This window comes from Triplophysa rosa, linkage group LG14, assembly GCF_024868665.1.
Source record: "Triplophysa rosa linkage group LG14, Trosa_1v2, whole genome shotgun sequence".
Classification (NCBI taxonomy): Eukaryota; Metazoa; Chordata; class Actinopteri; order Cypriniformes; family Nemacheilidae; genus Triplophysa; species Triplophysa rosa.
In genome coordinates this window covers 15067916-15088788 of record NC_079903.1, presented here as the reverse complement: position 1 = coordinate 15088788, position 20873 = coordinate 15067916, and the positions used below count along the sequence as shown (strand labels likewise).

At 38.3% G+C, this 20873-nt stretch overlaps 2 protein-coding genes across 5 annotated transcripts in view; both read left to right on the top strand.

Moving 5' to 3' along the window:
- The window catches only part of pitpnm3 (PITPNM family member 3), a 77994-nt gene extending 73639 nt beyond the window's left edge, over positions 1-4355 (top strand). For 3 of the 4 annotated variants that reach the window (XM_057350706.1, XM_057350703.1, XM_057350705.1), the window contains exons 18-20: positions 238-366; positions 463-813; positions 1771-4355. In XM_057350706.1, coding sequence (XP_057206689.1) covers positions 238-366; positions 463-783 — 450 coding nt within the window. In that variant the 3' untranslated portion in view covers positions 784-813; positions 1771-4355. The remainder of the gene's footprint in view (positions 1-237; positions 367-462; positions 814-1770) is intronic. The other variant, XM_057350704.1, reaches the window with a different exon arrangement.
- A 6124-nt stretch (positions 4356-10479) lies between these two features.
- Positions 10480-19705, top strand: LOC130565140 (multidrug and toxin extrusion protein 1). Its single transcript, XM_057351716.1, has 17 exons — positions 10480-10822; positions 10998-11099; positions 11263-11331; positions 12382-12530; positions 13265-13307; positions 13463-13507; positions 15546-15643; positions 15781-15878; positions 16505-16625; positions 16912-16972; positions 17098-17206; positions 17352-17427; positions 17515-17584; positions 17749-17881; positions 18153-18247; positions 18457-18516; positions 18585-19705. Exons 1-17 carry the CDS (start codon positions 10685-10687, stop codon positions 18885-18887), a joined length of 1770 nt encoding a protein of 589 aa, XP_057207699.1. The 5' UTR covers positions 10480-10684; the 3' UTR covers positions 18888-19705.
- The last annotated feature ends 1168 nt before the right edge of the window (positions 19706-20873 follow it).

Sequence of the window (20873 nt, the reverse complement as noted above, 5' to 3'; positions counted from 1 at the left end):
TTGTTTTAGTTTTTTAGTTTTACATTGTTTAGATTAGATTTTGTTGTGCTTTATAGTAGATTTTATAACCCACATTGCCATTTTGACTTTTGGACTCCACTTTATCTTTTGTTCCTTACTAGTGCTTCTCCTCGTCCATTTCTCTCACGCTAACATTGTCTCACGCATGAGTACTCATGTTCTCATATGCTAACCTCAGGCTGTCTCTCACACTTTGCCGTTTTCTCATGTCGGCAGTGTCACATTAAAATCAACTGCGCCTACGGCTCCATGAAGGACATTTCCGTCTACAGCATGCTGGGCCTCAGCCCCAACCAGATATATATCGTGGGACGGCCATCGAAAAAATACCAGAACCAGTGCCAGGTGAACTTGAGTTGAATTCATCTCTGCCTTTCATTTTATTTACGTTGATATTGTTGTCTTTATATCTGATCTCATCTGCTTTCTATGATCCCACAGTTCCTGAGCGAAGGCTATGCAGTGCACCTCTCCTCCCTGCAGTTCAGCCACAGAGCCCGACCCAAGAAGAGCTCCTCGGTGCGCATGGTTCTGCGAAAGGGCTCCTTTGGTCTGTCAGCCAAACCGGACTTCCTGTGCAAGCGAACGCACCTCCGTCGCACCATGTCTGTCCAGCAGCCTGACCCGCCCATGACGGCCAACCCTAAACCGGAGCGAGCTCAGAGCCAGCCCGAGTCGGACAAGGATCTCGGGGGCGGAGGGGGAGTGGGTCATGGCGTGTGGGCGCGGGGGTCCATGCACTGTGGCGACACTACTCCCTGACCATGGAGAATCATAGTGGACAGAGACCAGGTGAGATTTAGTTTAATATATTTCCTGTCATTACATCATTTGATGAATTACTGCTGCTATTATCCCCAGACATCTTTAAATCAAAATCAGTTTACAACTTGCTCGTCTCAGGTGGAGCTAATACAGCATTAATTGAGAAAAGCAAATGGCACTTACTTTTGTGAATACTGTGTGTTTTATAATCCCATTTGCATAGAAAAGCGTGGTGTGTTTTTGCAATATTTGAAATGCTCCCGGAATAGCTTTATTTCTGTGTATATTTGGTCCAACACTATAATGAACTCTATTTTGTAAGATACGGCAGGTCTGTATATCAGATTTGAATTCAATTTAAATTTCAAATGAAGAGACCCCGTCGAGCACAAATCTAATATTCTCACCGCTAGCCCACCGCATCACAACTCTGGCTGCAGTAAAATATTCTTAAATTGGATCTCAGCGTCACCGAATTCACAACCCCAAATTTATATTCAGACCCCAGAAAGACCTCTGTATATTGTTCGATCTGCCTGAGTGATTTAGCGGTTTTGTTCCGTCAAATATCAAAAAGTGATTAGAGACGGTATCAGTAGCCCGACATGCTTCTGAACCCTCCGGTTAAATCAGGGTACCCCCCAAGTGCTGAATAATTTATAATCAGCGCTGTAGAAAAGGCTGAGGAATTATGAATAGAGACCGGGCCTCCCACCAAACCGCCACAGAAATCTAAATGCAAATGCAAACCACGAATAGAGTGTCCAGACATGCCTCAAATCCAGCTCTTTCCCATCGCCAAATAATGTTTGCCTGATGAGATGGATGCCCACCGCAGCCTGCTAGGTTCTTCGGGAAACTGTTGATAATTTGCTCAAATGGATTTTGTAATGAAATGGATGTTTATGTGGGTGTTTATTCGAGTGCGACTGCTGTGTGAAGCATTCTTTAATTCACAACTTCTCCTTTTTATCGACTCCACAGCATTTCTACATCCTTTCAGGCCTCTGCTGATGTTTGACTACATAAGACAAAACTCAACTGATGTAAAATAAACTGCTCAGCAAAGGGCCTGCTCTGCAGGGATCTGTTATGGATCTAACGTTGCGTGAATCCTGACTCGATGCACGAGCTCTCTGTTTGAACAGCGGGAACACAAGAGAATTTGTGATATCGTTTCTGAAATTATTTTCATGAGGTGTTTTTCAACCAACTCTGATGCTCTGGAGATGTAAACGTTGTATCTATGATGAACTTCTAGTGTCAGTCTCATTTGGCTACAGCTCATTCACTGACCCTCTGATGGATATTGGAAATGTCTGGTTGCGTTTACATTGCACCAAGCTGATGTAGTAAGCACTTTTGAGGAAGAGTTTATTACTAGATTTGCCAAAGTTTGCAAAATTAGAGTTTTTCAGATGCACTTCGTAAACTACAGTAGAAAGTCTTGTAGAAACTTTATTTCCACATGCAGAAATTGTATATTAAACTTTGTTTTCCGACTTCCGTCTATGGAAAACTGTCAGTCAGGTGGTCTTATCCTATTTTGGGCCACCATTTAAGGTGTCTCACATCCCGTCAAGAGGAAAAGGATATCCGAACACGTTTTCTCTGAGCAATACACGAGCACTAAACAGGACAGAGAGGAACCTGCTGATGAGACAGGCGCTGATGCTGACTCCTGCAATAATCACTCTGTTGTAATATTGCAGGCATTTGTCTGCTCTCTGGACGGCTGTCAGCAGGCCACTTGTGACCAGACGGACTTGCAAACTGTACATTAACCTCTTTTGTGCAGTGTGGCGACCTCACGTGAACTTTGTCACCAGTGCTTCTGTTCAGCCACAACAGAACCTGACAGAAACGGCCCTGTCCTGAAACGCCACTGCGGCTCAACTCCGCCCCGGCTCCCGTCACAGTTCACAGGTCTCAAATACGCTGACTGTAACTTCAGAATATTTATAACCGTCAATGGTTTTACTTGTGCCTGTCTTTCACTTATGTTGTAAATATAAGTGGCACTAAGATGAAACGAGTATGTTTGATGTATTTGCTTGTGGCGATAGCTGACTGCAAAAAAACTGCAACGTTTTTGTCTTGTTTATTAGTAAAAAAAATCTAAAAATCCTTAAAGGGATAGTGCACCCAAAAATTATAATTCTGTCATCATTTACTCACGCTCTTGTCATTTCAAACCTGTAATGACTTTCTTTTGAAGAAAGTAAGTCACTTCTATTGTATGGACACAAAACCAGCGCAAGGGAATGGGGGCCAGTTAACAACATTCTTCAAAGTATCTTCTTTTGTGTTCTGCAGAAGAAAGAAAGTCGTGCAGGTTTGAAATGACATGAGGATGAGCCAATGATGATCAAATTTTCATTTTTGGGTGAACTATCACTTTAAAACATGATTAGTTTATTTGAGAGGAAAAAATGCAGTGTATTCTCTGGAGACAAGTCTCTTATGAAATTTACCTCCTCAAGTAAATGTTTTAAGGATTTCTTTTCTGGGACAAACTGTAAAAATAATGCTTTCTCCCCATTTCCTCTTTATAGACCAAAGTATTGTTTTAAGTTTGTATTGTATAGTGATTGTGCTTGTGCTTGTCAAGTATGTCGTCTTGTTACATTAAACAGTTTAGCTGTATGACGACAGACTCTGATATTGTTTACATGTTACTCTATCTGACAGAGTGCTCACTATGGTCTTGTTGAAGTACATACTATATTAGTATCTTATACTTTTAATCTTTGTGTTACAATAAACACTATCTGGCACTATGATATACTGGTTGTCTCACAGTGCTGTATTTAAATCACAATGACACTGTCTGTAGTTCTTGTAATGTCACGTTTTCCTTTTCTAGTTGCTGATTTTTGGTATTTTGTATTGGGCTGTCTATTGAAAATTGTCATTCGACAACAAAAGTATTTATGGAATTGTATTTTCTTGTATATTTAACTGTAAATGTTTATAGTACTCTTAAGACTGTGTGAAAGTGGGTAGGCATGAGTGTCCGTGTGAGTCTGTATTTATACGTGTACATATAAATATGCATATTTCAAAAGGGGAGTGTACGTTTGGAGAGTTTTTGTATTCCTTGTATATATTTGTAATGCAGAGATCGTGCTAGTGGCCTTTGGTTTCCCCACAAGGATCCTCTGATGTTTAAAGTTCTAAACTGAGCCTGTAATTTGTGTCACAACCATGGAGATTTTATACAGTAGGCAGACTCTATTTTTATTCTTTTGTGTGTGTGATCATTTAAACGATGTGGAGCAGTGTTGAAGTCATTGCTGAATTGACAATACGCATATAACCTTACCAATATGTATATTTATTTGTCTTATACAGTATCTATACTCTCAGATGTGATGAAGTATTTGTATTTTCACAATGTTGTCAAATGTACGGTATTCGTATTGAAACGTTGTGCAAGACACAACTGTGCCAATGGCAAACAAAACCATTTGGTCTATTTTAGTGGCTGTGTTTTGTTGGACCTGTATACCGAGCTGTCTAAACAAATATATTTCATTCTCACTTCAATAAACCAGCTAGTAACTCAACGTTATAAAGCTTGTCTGATATATTTGTGTAAACTTTAGCTCTCTGGTATGACAACGGCTTTTGGGAAAATCGATGTAAAAACAAAATAGGGGGAAAATGTGTATGCTGTGACCTTTTCTCTGACCGGTCTGAAAGGTGAGTACAGCTCTATATTCATTCACACTATGAGAAGGCAGCTCATTTTAATTAATCTGTCAGACTTCAGATGAACTCTTATTCATTCTAATCGTCCTTTGTGATCACTGTTCTGCTGTGTAAATGCTGTTTGAGTGATTCCACTCAGCTCCACCTCCCTTATATTTAGCATTTTCTAGAACAGACACTCCGCCGCTCAATTGAATACGTCACAGTGTTGAGTAGTCTAAACCGACCAAGAATAACATCCGAATAACATTCACTTTTCGTTGTGCGTCAAGGGACAGTTTCCCCCTCGAAGGATATTGATGGCGTCAGTTGAACAATTGCTCTGGGTAGCTGTCACTGTTAATGAATGTACCCTTCTCATTCTTTGTGTGCTGTGGAAATGGCTCTTTAATCACACGCTTTAGCTGATGAATGTTCTAGACATGTGCTGAAAATGTGTTAACCTGTTAGGATTATTGACGAGCCCCCTCCCTGTCATCTATTGCTCTCTATGTCGCCCAGTAAATCTTTTTTCTAACATGTAATTTTAAACATGCCACTTAAAATACACTGTCTTTAGTATATTGTAGATAATTGCTTGTTTTACAGCCACATTAATTGTTCACTCTTTTCCAAAGTATTGTATGTTATTGGCATCACTGTCACTTCATGAAGAAAACCCTCTGAGGTTGTGTACTAGCTTGAATAAGCCTAAGATAAATTGAACTCCTTGCATTTTTATTTGATCTGACCTGAGCTCCATTTCCCTTTTATAGAAAACGCACAGCTATTTTTTCAATGCAGGGACCGCATTTGAGCCCACACAAAGGAGCAGTGGGAGCTGTTTTCAGTCTGATGCTAGTTATAGCTTTGACGCGGTGGCTTTAAAAATGAATAATTACACATTAGTCTCTTTCTCATCATTATGGATTGGTCCCAGAACAGCACTATAATTTTGTTTTTCCATCTCTTTTATAGAAGGCAATGAAATACTCTATAGAGTATAGATGTGATTCCAGAGAAGAGGCCCTGAAGACCAGCACTTCCACTGCTCTTTTAATATTGAATTTGAATGAACCAACAATCCATTTCTTTTTTTTAGGCACACAAACGTTCTAATGTTATACTTTACAGTTTATAGTTGAGTGACTTTAGGAACTGTTTTGTTAAGAGTAGAGTTTAACTGACAAGCCGAGCAGCCAGCAATTTACCATGAACACAAAAACACACACAGCAGCAGTCTGTCTGTCAATAGTCATATCAAGACTACAACCCCCGAGGGATTCGTTTTTCTGTCACTGTTGTTCAAGGGAAAGTCATGTACACTGTCTTTGAGTAGCTGCTATGAAGGCACTGTGGAAATGTTATGTTATGTTTAATATACATAACTTGTTAATAAGCGTTTCTTGTCATTTAATCAGTTGTCAGCAACAGGGTAGTGTTCCGACATTTAAAAAACATGACCCAATAAACCAACTCCGAAGGAACGAAGATGGTCGGACTGCGAAGTCGAACTCCTGTCGCTTTGAGCTGCTGCCGCGCACGCAGTCCAATGCGCTACCGAATCTGACACCTTCATGAGAGAAGTCAATGCATTTTACAAACATGAAAGCACACGGAGTCATGAACGTGCACACAAAATATGCCGTTTTTGCACATATGATAAACGAAAAGGAGGAAAAACGTGCCCAATGGAGAAATATCACATAATGAAAGTCTAAACATTATTCGCAATAAAGTTAAAAACAGGAAACGTTATTAAGATCGACATTCTACTACACAGTTCTTTCTGTTCATTGGAGGGGCTGGACTGTGTAGAAAAGGCGGGGCTGATTTTAATATTATAGAAAACGCCGCATTTTATGGCGTCTTTGATACACGGAAGCGCCGTCGTTTACGGCATACTATGGAAGTCCAAACGGCGAAATGAACTGCGTTTCGCATTGCACTTAAAATGCCGTTATTAACGCCGTTTCTATGGTGAAAATGCCGTCATTTACGGCGCGTGCGCTACAAAACGCCGTACTTTGCGGCATCTGTAAGACTTAGTCTTCTGAACACCAGGCGTCTGGTTGATGGCGAAATATGACCCAAACGGCTTTCCATACAGTGCAGCTTGCATTTTCCGCGCGGTTTTAGACGCGAAATGTGAATCGGACCTAACACCCGTTTCACACCGCATGCGTAAGCAGAGCGTATTTTTTTCGGCGCACATGTTAACAGATGAGAGCATTCATACCGCACGCATATCTGCTTGCAGTTGTTGTGTAAATTGATGTTTTCAAACAAATTCTTCCCAAACTACGTTTTCACAGTTATTTAAAAACAGTTATTTTTTAATACATTTTCAACTTAGCAAAGTCCCATTGTCCACTTGTGTGGACATCAAGTTTAGAGGCGTAGTACATCTTTACTGTTGCAAAAATGTGTCAAATTTGCATGCCATATAAATCATACAACACTACTATGCATAACTTAACAAGAAGCAACAATGACATTTTATTACATTTTTTACCTTTTGGACGTTTTGGCCTGCCATAGCTGCCTTTATTTTTCAGACGTGTTCAACGCCATCTTGACATTTTTATGTAAAGTGTTTTTCTCTTCTGACACCACCAGATGGCAGTGTAAAGGTCCATGTTTGTGAATAACAGGTTCCAGTTACACAGAATTAAGTATTATCATGCACACAACCAAAAATGTGATGTCCACACATGTGGACGCCAGGTCGTAGGAGGTTAATGTGATTTTCGCAATATTTTGACCAGTATTGTAATTTCTCATTGAATATACAGTAATTCACTGTGACCCCTAATACTGGTTATTTCCAGTGCATGAACAAAGTGAATTACTGTAGATTTCACATGTACTTTTTACAGTGCATAGAATAAAAGATGAAAATATTTAGAGGTTTTGTTTACCACAGACCTTATTTCAGGCGATTTAACAAAAACCCATTCAAACAACCCATTGACATTGGAACAATGGAACCGGAAGTCCTAAAATGCTAACTCACTTCCGGGTTTTGCGTACAAAAATACGTCATCTCCGAGCCTCCCTATTTGTAAGCTGTGACTGTTGTGCAATGACATGCCCTGAGCAGAAGAAATATCAGCCGTTCATGCGGCGGCAACAAGCTGCCTGGTCAACAAGAGATTTCCCATCGTGTATGAGGCTTCACCTCAAAAAACCACCACGTGTTGTGGATCTGCAGAGCCATTAAAAGATTCTCCACCTCTCCAACATTCTTAACAGGCATACCCGCAGTAGTGAGAAAACCCCTTTGCAGACAACATGCTCAAAAGTCATATGCACAACATCAAAGAATAGCAAATCTATTTAGAAAATGCCAATTCACATTAAAAATGTAAATACTGTGTCAGGTTTGGTGAGGCAGAACCCATGCGCAGGCAGTTATTAAAGGGTTAAACAAAAAATACCTTTATCAAGTGTCATGATTCTGCCTCATCTTGTCATGTCTTTCTTGGTCTTGTGGCAGGATCATGGCAGAACCTCTTGTTTTGTGTGGAGAGAGGCATGTTATTGTTGGTTGACATAGCATGAGCTCTCTCCGGTCTCGTCTTTGGCCCCGCCCCTCTCGTATCCTGGTTTAGCTTTCCATCAGTGTTTCATCCCAGACACCTGTCCCTTGTTAATTATCCTTTGTTAGTCTCCCTATTTAATGTCCTTGTGTTTGCTGTCCTGTGCTCGTTCGTTTTGCTTGTTTGCCTGGTGTCCATCGTATACTCTGTCTGGTTCAGTATTGTATTTGACAAATTTACCTTATTGTGTTCTTGCCTTATATCAGTTCACCTTGCTTTCTGGTTTGCCCCCTTGAGGGAAGTTTTTGTTTTACATATGTTTGGTAGCCTTTCTGTTCAGTTACCGTTTACCCCCACCGTAGGTCTTTATTTTGCCATTAAAGTTTCTTGTTTGGCTAACGCTGCCTGCGCTTGGGTTCTTCCTGCAAATCCCTGACACAAAGTTTATTTTTCCTTCTCAGCCCTATGTTTACCTTTCTTTGTTGGTTTGTTATTTTCCCTGCTATTATAGCTTATGTTCAAATCCTCACATCTGCTTTGTAGGATTTTATACCTGAAGTCCATAACTTCTCTTTCCCGTTATGGTTGTCTTTGTCTATTATTATAATTTCCCATTTACTGAATTTAGACAAGGTAACAAAAGTAAAAAATGAAAATAAAAGAAACCAGCCTGATGTCATTTTATTCCTGATGTCATTAGGATCTTTCTGCTGTTTGATATTAATTTAATTTAATAGCTAGAATGCAATTTACCAGTGTTATTTGTTTTATTATCTTTTGTTTTAGTTTTAATTTAACCAAATTTTTATTTATTTAATTTAATCTTAATTTACGCAACTATTACTGCCTCTGTTTGTCTTGGATTTAAGCCTTCAGATAGTTTATCTGACAATTCCCCAGATTTTTCATTTAGCTTCATCTCTGCATCAACCTTAGTTTCGAACAACTTGTCAGTCATTTTTAACCATGACATTATCGAAACATTTTGAACAATTAGAATCGAATAAAATGCACAGTGTTTAACCGTGAGCAAAAGGAGGTATCATTTTAACTTTTGATTCTTTGTATGGAGATGACAAACAACCAACTCACACTGCACTTTGCAAAATGATCTAGAGCAGACCATAACTGTTTTCTGTCACCTCATCTCCTCTTCATTAGATGTTTCTGAAGGTGAGCTGCTGGTCATCTATGGGGTCAGCGGCTTTCTTTAAATTCTTTATTCTGTTGCCCCACTCAGGTCATTTCTGTGGCACATGCTAAGATCAAACAAGTGTTCTCAGTTAATGAAATATTGAAATGAAATATTGCTTCAGATTCAGAATTTCACAAACGAGTACAAGAAAATATCTGAAGTTAAAAAAAATGTATTGCAATATATGCACTGCAACTGTTTGTGTACCTGTATACATATATATTTATCTTGAAAAATGATTTTGACGGCTTGTCTACATTTGGTTTATTTTCATTGCTGACTCGCAGGTCCAATCTGACAGAAATAGCCAACAGAGTGCAGAGAGAGTCCACTTCTGTATATAACACCAGGAAAAAAAACAAACAACTGACACATAAGTCACATAAAACACTGAACTGTGTGCAGTGAAGCAGTATCGATCTGCACAGCTAATGTGGACTGAATGTACCAGCAAAACAAAAAAACAATACGAAACAAATAATGATGACAAAGCATCAACGTAATGGGCAGAATTTCATTAGCTGTAATAGACTTGCTATATCATTGTCTGTCACCTTCTCTTCCCTCCAAAGCAATTTGCTTGAGCTGTCTGGTGACATCTGTCTCTGTGGACAGAATACTGAAAAAATACTCTTGTCATTGAAGAGCTATTTAGGCCTGGTAGTGTTTCAACAGCACACTGCTCAGAATAGGAAAAACTGCTCTCATACTACCTGGAATGCTTCTGTAAGCCAACTTCAGACATGTTGTGATAAATGAAGCTAATAAATATCGACAATTCAGCAACGCGGTCCACGCCATATCTGCGTAAATCATGCATTTTATTTTGTCATAAAGCATGATAATCCAACCGTTACCATGGAGACCCCGCTTCCTCTCCTTGCTGCATCCCTAATTAGTGAATGTTCACACCTTGATGATACAGTGAATCGGATGTGAAAAATTTAATCTGCAGAATTAAGCATACGTAAATGTCATATTAAAAACAATTTGAGAAGTTCACAGAAGAACAAACGTCAATGAGCCAGATTTAGTGTTGTGATTGTTTTCTAGATGTTTTTGGGTATTACACATTTGGTATTTGAAGATATTGGAATTTTATTGTATTATACACAAGTATATTGTGTTGATCACATCGAAACATTATTGAATAAAAATACAATTATGTAGTAAATAAGCACTTAATGTATTCAGAGCTCCCGAAGCAATAGATTATCTCACATTAGACTGGCTTTCAGTTGTTGACTCCGAACATAATTGACTTTGTTGTCTCAGGAGGTATCCATAGGTGGTCTCGAATATTGTTTTTTCCTGTAATAATAGCAGGATTTTAAATGTTCGCTCAAACCGAACGTTGTCAGACTTTATCTAATCAGTAAGCTTTTAAGATGGTGAAACTTTGCCACAGTGACCTGTTAGAAGCACAGCTGCGGCAGGGGAGTCACTTCAGATCAGGTGTAAGGAAATAATGGACGTTTCGAGTCCCAGGACCGTAGCTGTGTCAATAGAGACCAGTTCCAAACTGTTTTGCTGTAGATCCATGAGGCTGATCCCTCTGGTGTACAGAGAGGAGCTCTACCACATCCTGCGCATGACTGGACCCCTGGTATGAACCGTTTCTTTTTCTGACACATGTATACGTCAAACAGAATATAATGATGTGTGTGTGTACATTATTTTTCTATTAACAAATTGAAAAAAGCTTAAAAAAAAGTGTTTCATTTGGCTCATTTCTTCTGTGTACTTCTCGTCCATTAAAAATTCTCAGTTTGTCATTGCAGGTTGCGTCGCGCATTCTGAATTATCTTCTACCGTTTGTCATAACCATGTTTTGTGGTCGCTTGGGAAACAGTGTGCTGGCTGGTTATGGAATGGCCTCAGCTGTGAGTTTATTTCGGTCATTTATTTTTCCTCTGCAGTGTTACATACCTGCGTAAAGAAAATCAAAGCATTAGTGTATGTAATGCAATTGTAAGCTCAGTGTCAGAATGTTCATACCATGAGCGTAGCTGAGAAGTTACTGATGTTTGTTATTGTAATTTTCAGACGATAAACATCACAACAGCAGCTACAGGAGGAGGTCTAGCATTAGCAGCTGATACTCTTATCTCACAGGTAAAACATGTATGTATGTGGGTAAAAGACGAAAAAGGGGTTAAGCAGAAAAACAATAAGTGTAATACTGCTTTAAATGGTTGTTGTTAAAAAAAATGAAAAAGTTTTTTTGTTTAATTTAATTGCATTTTTGTTTTTCTGAGCAAAAAATACATATCATACATTTTCCCTGATTTACAAAAGACACCCACTAAAATGTCATTCAGTGTAACAATCTTGTAAGGCATATTTACAACAAAAATCAATTTAGAAAAGTTGTACTTTTCAAATTTTCTACTATCCTAGCTTTTGCCCATTTGTCAATAAGATTTATTTACTAATTTAAAGCACAATGAAATGTAATATGTTCCCTTATTCTTTTATATATTTTAATATGTACGTGTCAAGCATGTTGTTTGAATTTGTACATAAATATTGTGTTACATTGAATGACAGTGTAACATTATTTCAACCAAATTTTTACATTTTATTCTCCAAAAACGTAGTTGAAACCATAAAGTAGACATTTTACTTACATTTACTGGGCTTTGGACATAACATTACTTTTGTACATTTCTTTTGATGGGGACATCTTAACGTATTCGACTCATATTATTTGCATGTACAGTATATATACACCAGTGTTCAAAAGTTTAGGGTCACTTGAGTAAAATATTTTTCATGATCTTAAAAACCTGTTCTGAAGGCAAAGAGCATTTCTCCATATGAGGTTCTTTTTTTCAGTACTAATACATTTTAATGAAAAAAGTTGTTGAAATGAATGACCAACGACAAAGCAGCCAATAAGAGCCCTGAATGGAACTCCATCAATATTCTCAGGGTGACCACTTGATAAAATGACAAGACATTTCTGCAAATTAAAAGCAAAGGGTGACTATGTTATCCTAAAATGTTACAGTTTTAATTTGTTCACATCAACATTTTTACATGTGTGCTATTCCATAGCAGAGTTTAAAAGTTATTCTAAAATTCGGAAAAATACAGAATAAGAAAGTGACCCTAAACGTTTGTGCAACAGTATACATGCATCTGACCCCGCATTCTTTTCAGACGTTTGGTGGGAAGAACCTGCTACGTCTTGGTGTGATCCTGCAGAGAAGTGTCTTGATTCTCCTGCTCTTCTGTCTGCCCTGTTGGGCTTTACTCATCAACACCCATCCCATTCTTCTGCTGCTGGGACAGGACCCGGAAGTGGCCAGGTACATCTTTCTTCGCTCACCCTAACAATGTTATAGTGGGAGGGAGTTGCAATCTTAGAGAAATATGTATAGCTAAAATGGTGTCACTTTCATAGCTCAGGACACATAACAGAGGTCTTATTATAATTTATGAAAGTAACTGCTTTATCAGATGTTTCTCATAAAATGACTGAATAATTTGAATAGAAATACGTTGTATAATACTGCTCAGATAACTCACAAAACTACCTTTAATGGTATTGTTGTGTGAGAGAACCAAATGAGATTTTATACATTATTTCTCTTTATGGGTGTGCTGTCTACTTGCTTGCTATACACATCCAATAAATACAAAATCTTTATGTAATAAAGCCACAAAAAATATATATTTGTATCAGTGATTCACTGTTTCTCTAGAAGATAGGATTTCAGCAATGCCATTTGGAGGAAAAGATTCCTCGGTAACACCTTTAGGGTTTTTATTAGTACAGGGAAGACAAACCTCTCTGTAGGAATGAGAATAATATCTCTAGCATATATCTTCCTTTCCTGAATTGATGTTGACACAAGTGCTATATTGCAAGTAAATGAGGCACTTTAATGCGCACAGTACATACTTGATTCACAGTAGATGTAGAGCAGGATGAAATGAAACTATAATTTATTCTGCTGTGTTATCATTCACAAGATTCTCTTTAAATTCATTTCCGGTGCCTTGTGCACTTTTTCATCATAACAAATGTGTTCATTCTCAGGATAGCTCAACTCTATGTGGTCTTTTACCTGCCAGCAGTTCCCGTGAGTCATAATAAATATCATAATTTTCTTCTTGTCTGCAAAATGATATTATTTACTTTATATAACATGATTTAGGATACCTATATAAGACACATAAGGTTGAAAAAAAAATCGTTTGTAAATCTATCTAGTGATAAATCTTTTTCTTTACCCAGGCTATGTTTTTACATCAGTTGCAAGTGGCCTATCTTCAAAACCAGGTGATCTCAAGACCTACTGTATAATCACAGCCGCTCTCCAACTGCTCCATTATGATATTTATCACTATACAATGTGAATGTATATGTGGATTGTGATTTGTGCAGGATCTGTCAATTTAAAGGAACAATACTGGGTTTTTAGGAGGATCTATTGACGGAAATGCAATATAATATACAAAACTATTTCTTCAGAGGTGTATAAAGACCTTACGTAATGAACCGTTATGTTTGTAATACCATAGAATAAGCTATTTATATTTACATACAGAGCGGCCCTACATACATTGAATTCGCCGCCATGTTTTCTACAGCAGCCCTAAACGGACAAACAACTCTACAACGCGCGTTTCCTCCAGTGTTGCCAGATTGGGTGGACAATTTCCAGCCCAAAGGCTCAATAAAACCCGCCCACTCCAACAAAAACTAGACCAAATTTTAACTGCCAAAATAATGTGATAGAAATGTATTGCAATGTCAATCGACGATGATAATGACCATTTTATCTTCTTAAAACGAACTATGACAAGATGAAAAAACTTCATTAAACCAGGAAAACAGGTCAAACGGATCAAATATAGCGTTAAAGAGAGTTAGAAAATGTGTCCAGAAACCACTTCAAATCGACAATCAAGAAATTAACCAATGACTTTAACCCTCAAAAAATACATTTTGTGCAAAAAGTGCCCACTATAATTAATCGGATTAGGAAAGCTGAGTAGGCATTTTCCACTTGTTCATGACCTTCATTCACACACCACGGCAGCCAAAAATGTGCAATTCATTGATACATACAACAGAACAAAAAAATGCGCTTACCTTGGAGAGTTGCCTTAACATCTGACAGATCTACAGTAGGCTACGTCTTTCGTGAAGAATATATTGCAGAACATATAATGCAAATGTTCTGCAAAAGTCTTCGAGTTGACTGTCACCACATGTGTAATCCACGTTGTGAGATTTGAGTTATACCGTGCAACATATATTTGGGCCACTTTGGCATTGCGATCGCTTCAATTGACAAAATCTGGTCCTTTATCGCGCCAAACCCCGTCACTCACGAGCCATCACATAATCTCAAATTTGGTGATTGGTTTAACTGAACCAATAAGGGCTGTGTTGAGGAATAATATGTTTATGACTGCACTACACATTATTTTCGAACGTTTTGAAATTTGACTAATCAAAAGCAAAGAAAAGGCAAGCTGCTTGGGCGGGTTTTTAATTTCATAAGCAGCCCAAATTTTGTCCACCCGCCCAATGCATTTTTCTCAGGTCTAACCCGTTCAAAACAAGCCCAATCTGGCAACACTGGTTTCCTTTCCCTCTCCCCTGCGGTATAGTGGTGAAACGGATCGTAGATGATCGTATGTGACCCGCTGATTAAATGTAAGTTTATTCATCATTGAGTAAGAGAGTAAAACGCGCTCTCTCTACAGTTTTAGCGCCAACGCGCTCTCGCTCTCTCTCTCAAGTATCTGGACGAGTACAATATTAAAGCGGTTCCAGATAAACAATGACGCTCAAAACTGCTCCGTCACACAGCTAATATTAGAACCGATTAGAAACCAATGTTACTCACGTACTGATCCGAATCAAAGTAACCTCCTCGGGGGTGATTTTTAGACGATCTTTCTCTCCAACGTCTCTCTGCTGGAAAGTATCTCCATAGATATCTGTGAGTATATCTGCTAAAAGCCTTAGTACTGCGGGTCTTAACGCGTCTCTGCTGGAAAGTCTTAAAAATATTAAAAAAGGTCCAAGCTCCTGCCTGACTTTTATCCTTCCTTTTAAACTTGAAATCCACAGACCTTTTATATTATGTAATAAATAAGACATCGCTCTTTTTACAGTCTTTCTAATGCCCGCAAGATCTCTTCCATGCGTCAACATGAGAACGACATTTTTTTTGTACTATGGTGGCCACCGTCGTGTTTGGACTGAGCGATTAGTTGCAAATCTATAATACAACGCTAGTGGCCGCTGTAAATCAAAAACTGCGCCTTTAAATGTTTGACTACTGGCTGTTTTGGACCTGCAGGGTGTGATTCTGCCTCAGATGTATGCAGCCATTGCAGCCAACAATGCCAATGTGATGACAAACTACATCCTTTTTAACTGGTTGGACCTTGGATTATAGTAAGTCTAAGGAACTTTTATTCTGGTCACTGATTTACACACTGTATGTTTGTAGATTACCAGGGTTTGATCAGTGTCCATCCATTCAGTACCAGTCCAGTATTACAGCTGAGAGAGCTTTCCTTTCTGTTTTTCAGTGGCTCCGCTGCGGCTAACACCATCTCACAGATCTATATTTGTGCTTTCCTGTTTTTATATATGTACTGGAAGAAGCTGCACATCTACACGTGGGGAGGTGAGCTCAGGTTCACTAACCAGCTTGCTCCCAAACAACATAACAGCTGGAGAGCACTTTGCATGATGTAAACATCATTGATCCAAATGTACTTACTGTTTCGTTTTTTTTACATGAATAATTAAAGGATCTATTGACAGAAATGCAATATAATACACATAACTATGTCTTCAGAGGTGTATAAAGACCTTACATAATGAAGCGTTATGTTTTTATTATCTTAGAATGAGCCATTTCTATCTACATACACCGCGGGTCTGCTTGCATGGAATTCGCCATGTTGTTTCTACAGTAGCCCTAAACGGACAAACTGCTCTACAGAACGTGTTTTGTAAATACGCTATCTCCTTCAGCAAAGAAGTATAAACGCGTCAACATCTTAGCCCTGCGTCAGCCACTGTAGTGCTTCAAAGGGGAGGCGGGTGGGGTGGAGTAAGCCATTGGTTGCAATACACTGGACCTTTAAACCTGAAGAAGTTTAATTTCTTTTGGTTGTATTTTGTTCTAATGTTTGTGTAACTGATCAGGAAGTGGCAAGTACTAACTAAAGCAGTTTATGTCCACAACACATTGTGTTTAATAAATTCCAGTTAATATTGTATATCTGTTTACTCTCTCCGTCGCAGGCTGGTCATGTGACTCGCTGCAGGAGTGGGATGGATACATGAAACTGGCCATCCCCAGTACAATGATGCTGTGCTTTGAGTGGTGGATTTATGAAGTTGGAGGTTTTTTAGCAGGTGCTTTTTACAAACCACAGCCCAAAACACTAATTTATATCAATATACAGAAAACTCCGCTTTGTATTAGGCATTTTATTTCCTCTACAGACAAGAAAAATGTCCTCCAATTATACAAATGTTGTCTTGATGGAGTGCTTAATGTGGTTTTAGTTTATTAATTTTTCATGCATGATTACTACAGGAACATAGGAAAAACCTATTGTAGGATGTAATAGTAAAAGGCCATTTGAACGCAACATTAAAATGCAATCAAACGCGTTCATTTGTGTCTGTCTATTTCAGGCATGCTGGAGTGAGTCGGATCTTGCGGCTCAACATGCAGTCATTATGCTGGCTTTTATAAACTACATGGTAATTTAAAGCCCAGTATTTTCCTAATTATAAAGTTCCCCAAGGAACATAAAAATGCAAAAAAATGGTAATTTTCACCAAACACAGAATCTGGTAACAAGTTTTCCTAACATGTACACCTGCAGTTTCCGCTGGGGATTCAAGGTGCTGCATGTGTTCGTGTAGGCAACGCGCTTGGAGCTGGAGATACTGCTGGAGCAATCCGCACCTGCAAAGTGTCCCTCACCTGCACAGGTTTATAAACCGTTTCATTTACAGTCTGTGGCATAGAAACAAAATGGGGGAGGGCGGAGCCTGCCACAAACCTTGGCTCATGAATATCAATTAGGTGGCCTTTAATTGTTTGTAATGTCTGACTCAGTTTTTTTTGTCATTGCAGCTGCTTTGGCTGTTTTGCAAGGTCTTGTGTTAGTATCCACAAAAACAGTGATTGGTTTCTTGTTTACATCAGACAGGTCAATTGTTTTTATCTTTAAACAGGTTTACAACAAATATGTCCCTAACACCTTCTTGTACTAATGATGAATGTGTCTTATTCATAGGCATATTGTGTGGCTTGTTTCCAAACTCCTGAACGTCTACTGTGTACTTCAGTTTTTTGATGGTCTTGTTGTAAGTTATGCTGGTCCGAGTTGGTTTATGCTGGTTTAGGCTGGTCTACGATAGCTGTGGGCTATTGACATCTGTTGCTCATCAGCAAAGCTGGAAGTATAGAAGGTACAGTTGACAATAAAACCTCTATTTATTCAAATGTATTCTTGTATTTTCTCTCCAAGTGTGTCAGCATGGGTATTCTCCTCGGCTCTCGACAGCAGAAGATCGCAGCTGTAGCTAACTTCTTCGGGTATTACTGCATCGGACTTCCACTCGGCATTTCTCTCATGTTTGCGGCCAAATTAGAAGTCATTGGTTTGTTCGTCATTCTTTATTTTTGCATTCTGTGACCACCATAGGAATTCAAATAGATTGTCATTCAGCCTCTCTGGCCACAATGTTACCATCTGCTTTATAAATCACAATTTTGTTGGGTTGAACCATGTAGAGAACATTAACAGAAACAGCACAGGTCCCTGCAGAATTACATAAATGTGTTAAGGGCAACGAGAACAGCATTCATTAAAACATTTTCTGTAATGAGATAACAGCTGTCCTACAGAAGCGTCCTCTCTCGCTTTTACAGGCTTTTGGCTTGGGCTGCTCATCTGCGTCTGCGTGCAGTCCAGCTTTTTCATCTTAGTCATTTTTAAACTTAACTGGGAGAGAGTGACCAAAGAGGTATTGTAGTAGCACTAAATAAAATTTGCCATCATTTTATTCTTATTCTTCGTGATTTTCTTATTATTTTTCTAAAGAAAGTTCCATGTAACTGCATGTACTGTATATCTTACCTTTGTTGCGTTTATTTAATCATCTGTAGCCGAGGCATTTACATGGTATCTGGTATCTGTGTGGTAGGGCAGTGTTATACGTTCGTGTCATTTCAGGCAGTGGAACGGGCCAGAAAGAGTAAAGTCTCTGACATGACAACAGCGAGGCACAGTGAGGTAAGTCTGTTTACTTTTATCTTACCACAGCATCTTTGATCTTAACTGGATCTCTTGTCTTCCCTCAGAATGGGGATGAGTACATGACTGTGAGTTCTCGAGATGGGGATGAAAGACACAGCAGTTCTGTGGTACATGAGGGTCCGGGAGTGATTCAGGAAAAGGAAGAACCCACAGGTCTGCTCCCGATCTCTCAGATCATCCTCCGGAGGGGTCTGACTACCCTGGCTGCTCTTCTTATCCTAGCTGCTGGGATTGCTGTTCATCTCAACGTGCCCTTACCGGAAGTGTCTTATGGAGCAAATGCTACTTTGGACTCAAACATTACCACAACTTCACCCATCATCCATTCACCTTCAATATCAGTTTGACACCAGAACACTGTTAATGTAAAAGTGTTCGTGTTGCTTGTAAAGACCCTAATATCACACGTGTCTCTTCTAGAGTTACAGATCTTAACAAAGTTCCAAACTGTGATCGTATTTGACAAGATAACAAAATGAAAATTCGGACACTTTGATGAACTCAAGCATTTCCATTAAAATCATCTATCCTTTATTTTAAAGAGTTATATCATTTTGTTTATATCCATACTATTAAAAATTGGGTGCAATATCGGAGACAATGTTAAACTCATAAATGCAAACATTGCATCATTGTAGAATGAAACAAAAATGATAATTCTACTTAAACACGCATCGATAAATAGTACATTTGTTCGGTCTTACTTGTCTCAGTCTTACTTTTTCTGTAGCTGTATATTTTTGTTATGTTGCATTGTTGCATTATTATTAACAATTATTGCAATTGTAAGGATGGCATATATGACAATGATTGTCAGGGAATCAGTGGCAGTAAAATCTTTTTTATCTTCCTCTACCCTTTTGAGTATTGTGAAGCAGAAAGTCATTTTGTGGTCATCTTGAATAATTCAATCTCTGTCTGCCTGTAAAAATCAGGGATTCGAAGCCTTTCAATATTTTACATGCGCCTGGTGGCACACTAACTTTTTGGCATAAGTAGTCCTTTCAATTAATAATAAAATGATTACAGTACAAAGCAACTTTTACAAATGTTTTATATGTGTCAGTGTTGCGTAACTTGCAGCAATATTTTATTACATTTACAGATAACATTTGCAGGATTTTAGTCTAATGGGAATCTTGTTTTACATTCATTGTTCTCGAAAATATTGAATTAAAGGTGAATAAAAATAAACAATGATTCCGTCACAGAATACTTAAACTCAAGAGACCCAGCTTGGTTAAAAACACAGAGCAGCTGTTTCAACATATTGTGTCTATTTTTTCTGTCTGTATTTCTTTTTTTCTTGAAAACCTGCCAGTACTTTTGGATTTGTAAACATCTAGTTCAAAGGTTGTATTCAAATAACAAGATACAAAAAATGGGTAGTGTTGTTAACATGACTTAAGAATGATGTGCTCTCACAAGTAATACTTTTTCTCACATCACGTCAGAAACCTATGCAACACATCACAAGGTTTAAGAAATGGGAACTTGCCCAGCGAGAAAAATGAATTAATTAAAAACCTCATGACAGTTTTCAGATAACATGATTCTAAAAAATAGTTTGTAGTATTAGAAATGATACACTTTCAGCTATTTGCTTTTTTAGTCTCTGGTGTAAAAGAAAAGGGTGTTCGATGTATTTTTATGTTTTGTTCTTGTTTTTTGTTGCATCAAATGCACCAAATGGACTAAAATCTAGTCCAGAGAGGGGACACTCGCATGTCCACCATATTCTGCTGAATAAAAAAATATTTTCCGATAGTTTAACAGATATTAGTCACTCATGAAAGTGATTCTTGGAAGCAGATTGATGATTCAGTGATTTGTTTTATAAATGTTCACATGGCTTTGAGCTTTACTTTACCCAAAACGGATTTACAATTACAGTGACAAAACTATCAAGGTAAGACTGAAAGCAAGTTTTATTGCTGAACAAATCTATGCTTTGAAGTATTTAAATCATATTTTGTGTCTCTGTTGAAAATCAAAAAGCAGATACATTACTCAGTGCAGAAAGTTACGTAAATGTAGCTTCATTGTTATTGGTAGAACTAGACCGGTTGCAATTATGCCAAAGGTTACAGTAAGAGGTGGTCTTCTTCTGTTACATATTTACTGTAAATATCTGACTCGGTTATAATCTCTGCACTACCAAAAATATTTAAATTCCGATTACTAAATACAGTGATGTTAATCAATTTAAAATGAGATTTTTTTAACAGAACTGGTTGATCTTGGAAAACAATCTTCTGAGTCTCAACTCTTTGCCAGTAGTACACTACAAACAATCTCCTCCCATCCTGTAGATTAAATCAAAGCTTCTCATT

What these genes read in the sequence shown, in the direction of transcription:
- LOC130565140 (XM_057351716.1), top strand. Translation starts at nt 10,685, where the DNA reads ATGGACGTTTCGAGTCCCAGGACCGTAGCTGTGTCAATAGAGACCAGT. An exon ending in GCACATCTACACGTGGGGAG is followed by an intron (nt 15,879 to 16,504) that starts GTGAGCTCAGGT and finishes TCTCCGTCGCAG; the next exon opens with GCTGGTCATGTGACTCGCTG. An exon ending in TTCTTGTTTACATCAGACAG is followed by an intron (nt 17,428 to 17,514) that starts GTCAATTGTTTT and finishes TCTTATTCATAG; the next exon opens with GCATATTGTGTGGCTTGTTT.